Source organism: Zingiber officinale, chromosome 9B, assembly GCF_018446385.1.
Source record: "Zingiber officinale cultivar Zhangliang chromosome 9B, Zo_v1.1, whole genome shotgun sequence".
In the NCBI taxonomy this organism is placed as follows: Eukaryota; Viridiplantae; Streptophyta; class Magnoliopsida; order Zingiberales; family Zingiberaceae; genus Zingiber; species Zingiber officinale.
In genome coordinates this window covers 5356539-5360248 of record NC_056003.1, presented here as the reverse complement: position 1 = coordinate 5360248, position 3710 = coordinate 5356539, and the positions used below count along the sequence as shown (strand labels likewise).

Genomic DNA, 3710 nt, shown 5'->3' with positions numbered 1-3710 from the left:
CTTGAAGCTTAGAAAGATTAGGAACGGAGGTGAACAAATTTTAAAAAGAGGACATGCGGTTAATCAAATAGACTGCCGCAACAAAGACACAAGGCCAGAAAGTGAGTGAAATATGCACTTTGTGCAATAAAGTGAGACCAGTTTCAATAATATGATGATGACAATGTTCAGAGTATCCATTGTGTTCAGGAGTGTGTGAAGGAGTGGTAAGGTGACTGATACCATGAGTAGTAAGAAAGGAGCGAAGAGTTAAGAATTCACTAACATTATCAGTGAAAAGTGTTTTGATAGTCATCGAGAATCGATTTTCAATAAAATTTTTGAATACAATAAAGATAGAGTATACATCCCATTTTTTACGTAAGGGATAAAACCATATATACTTTGTAAAATGATACTTGATATCCCCAATAACAATGTATATTTTGCAATATATTTGATTAAAGTAGCACCTCTTCAATAAGCCTTTGGAGGTTCACCTCCGACGATCCACCGGGTCCTGTGGCCCTCGCCGCCTTCTCCTTCCACTCGGCCGCCATTCTCTTCATATCTCTTCCTTTCTCTCCTCCCATCAACGTCCTTATCAAGTCCGCCACCTCCGTCCTTTTTACGGCGTTGTCGATCTCCATGGCGTTCCCCCACTCTTTGCATGCGTACCGGCAGTTGGTTTGCTGCTCCGCGAAGAACGGCCACGACAGCATCGCCACGCCGGCGGCGATACTCTCTATCGTGGAATTCCACCCGCTGTGTGTTAGGAACCCGCCGATGGCCTCGTGTCCCAGTACTGCCTCCTGCGGGCACCAGCTCGCCAGCAGCCCTCTGTTCTCGGTCTCTTTTACGAACTCCGGTGGAAGCACCGCCGAGTTCCCCGTCACCAAGTCCGGCCGTACCACCCACAGAAACTCGTACCCGCAGTCGGCCAGCCCCCACGCGAACTCCACCAGCTGTTCCCTTGTCATCACCGTGATGCTGCCGAAGTTGACGTACACGACGGAGCTGGGGCGCTTGCCGCGGAGCCACTCCAGGAAGCCGGGATCCTCCTTCCACAGGTTGGAACGGAGGGAGGAGAGAGCCCCGTCGCCGGGGGAGGAGAGGAGGGGGCCGATGGTGTAGACTGGCCGTGGGAGGACGGTTGCTATGCCGTCGAGGACGGGGCGCTCGAGGTCGTCGAAGGTGTTGAGGACGACGGCGGCGGCGAGGGCGGCGCGCCGGGCCTCTCGGATGCAGTAGTTGAGCATGACGTCGTTGGGGTCGGTGGTGCGGATGAAGGTGGGGAAGTCCCTGAGTCGCATCTTCTTCGTCATGCCCGGAATCCAATCCACAGGGGTATCCAGGTACCCATTTGCGAGATCCTTTTCATCTAAAATTCTCAATAAAATAAAATAAAATAAAATTGAGACAAAATTAAAAAAAAAAAACTTTTTATCGATGGAAATCGTTGAGTTTCGCAATGATCACCCTTAAACGGCGTGAGGCCTCGCTCGCGCAGCTGCTCGTAATGGAGGTACCCCATGAACCCGCAGGCGCTGGTGGTCCAAAACAGCACCGCCGGCACGCCGACCTCCTCGGCAGCTTCGAGCGTGAAGGTCAGCGCGCCGTCGGACACGACGCAGGTCGCCGGCAGCGCCTTGAGGAGGTCACGGAAGGGCTCCGCGGCGGCGCGGGGGAGCGAGTGGCAGAGCGCGGGGATGGACTGCGTGGCGTCGTCGTCGGAGGGCGGGAGGCCGTCGGGGATGGAGAGGAAGCGGAAGGTGGGGAGGGCGTGGGAGGAGACGGCGCCGGAGAGGAGGAGGCGGCGGTGGTTGTAGTGGGTGTTGACGAAAGAAATGTGGAAGCCGTGCGAGTGGAGGAGCTTGGCGAGCTTGAGCATGGGGGTGATGTGGCCTTGCGCCGGGAAGGGCACGCACACAGCGTGAGGAGGCTTCTTCTCGCTCGGAATCGAACTCATTTCGATCGATTTTTTTTCAACTTGTTTTTGGTCTTGTGCCTCGGTGTCTGATGGAGAAGCTATGCAGGGGTTTATATACATCGATGCAGAGTTTAGATACGATATCAATGACGATAACTTGCATAATTTTAAATTGGAGGCTGGAGGAGAATTAGGATTCAAACTCTTTTTTTCCTCCAAGAACTTGTGGACATTCTGAGCGTAGACTAGTGGTCGGATTCAAACCTAAATTTTATAAAACGTAAATGAAAAGAAAGTAAATAAAAAATAAATAAATGAAGGTTGAAAACAACCAAAAGGCCACAGCACAGACAGTCGTAGACTAGTTAGTATACGAGAGGTTTTAGTATTTTGTTTGACTTTTTTGTTTTTCTGGTCCTTGTCTGTCCAGTAAACTGGGTCAAGTGAACTAAATATTATTAGAGGGGTGAATTAAAGAAAATCTATTAATTTGGTGAAATTTATACATAAAAGGACACCTATTCGTCATAGGAAAAAGCCAACACGTCGTGAAGGAAGAGAAAGCCACTCAGACTTTATATCTCCTGATGGAAACAAACCAAGAGATTTGTTAGGTTGCTGGACTCATTTTCGCAATTCATTTCCACAATTGAGATGAGAACCAAATTCATTTTACGGCTGCCGGATCATTTTCGAACGCTCCATTCATTTCAGTCGTGGAGTATATCAAGTCTTAACAAACAAATGCATTAAAAGCAATGAGAACGGTGAAGTCTCAACTTTATATTTCCGCGCAACAAGCAAGAGAAGAACATCTGGAAGTCGCCGCAACAAACAGGAAAATAAAAAAAAAACATCAAAAGCTAAGAGAAAAATAAAACTATGGGCTTTACACTTGCTGTGCCTAATTAATGTCCATATATTTTCATAATAGTATAATATTATTTATTTTAATTTATACTGTTAGAACCTCAAGGTTATTTTGGTATGATCAACAAGTTAAGTTAGGTCCAGTATACTTTTAACCTTGTGTCTAAGTGTGCAGGAGTTTAGAAGCACAGGTAGTCGAGTGGAAGACGCAGCTAGCGAAAAGGACGGCACGCGGTACGTCCGAGGGACGAAGCGCTGTGGAAGAGTACACCGACAGACGAAAAGAAAGCGTGCGGTGGTTCCGAGGGACGAGAAGCCGGAGCGGAAGACTGCTCGAGTAGCAAGAGACGCAGCTAGCGAGAAGGTCGACGCGGGGTACGACCGAGAGACGAAGACTGCGGATGAGTACGCTGGCGGACGAGAAGGAAGCACACGGCGATTCCGAGGGACGAGAAGTCGGAGCGGAAGTCTGCTCGAGAAGACTAGAAGTTGAGTTCGGGTGAGCCCTATTTCGGATGGCAGAGATCACCCAAGCGAGCGGAAGACTCGGTCTGAGGCAAACGGAGTCGGAGCAGAAGACCCGGGCTGGAAAAAGTCAACGGGGTTGACTTTTCCCTCCGGGACGCTCGGAACAGTCCGGGGCGCCCAGAACCCTTCCGGGCGTCCAGAGTTGACTTTTTGACCAGATCGCGTCAATCACGATTTGAACGTTGGGAGATAAAGTTTTATCCCCCCAGGGCGCCCGGAATCCCTTCAGGGCGCCCCGACCAAGGCTATAAATACAACCTTTGTCCAAAAGCTTCAAATCAATCAGAACTCAAGCAATTCTTTGTGTATTTCGTCTGTAGTTTAGCTTCTTTTTGTGCGCTTTATCGTTGTACGAGGCTTCTCCTCCTGAAGGAGTTTTTAGTGCGATCATCTTCTTTGGATT

The 3710-nt window shown here is 49.3% G+C and overlaps 1 protein-coding gene across 1 annotated transcript; it reads right to left on the bottom strand.

Annotated features, from left to right (window-relative positions):
- Positions 1-368: 368 nt before the first annotated feature.
- LOC122022293 (7-deoxyloganetin glucosyltransferase-like) lies at positions 369-2013 on the bottom strand. The gene is made up of 2 exons (XM_042580251.1): positions 1459-2013; positions 369-1360 (listed from the first exon to the last, which is right to left on the bottom strand). Exons 1-2 carry the CDS (start codon positions 1946-1948, stop codon positions 441-443), a joined length of 1410 nt encoding a protein of 469 aa, XP_042436185.1. The 5' UTR covers positions 1949-2013; the 3' UTR covers positions 369-440.
- Positions 2014-3710: the final 1697 nt, after the last annotated feature.

Bases quoted from the DNA above. Each gene is read 5' to 3' on its own strand.
- LOC122022293 (XM_042580251.1), bottom strand. From the start codon at position 1,948: ATGAGTTCGATTCCGAGCGAGAAGAAGCCTCCTCACGCTGTGTGCGTG. The intron at 1,361-1,458 runs GTGATCATTGCG...TGAGAATTTTAG, and splicing joins AGGCCTCACGCCGTTTAAGG to ATGAAAAGGATCTCGCAAAT.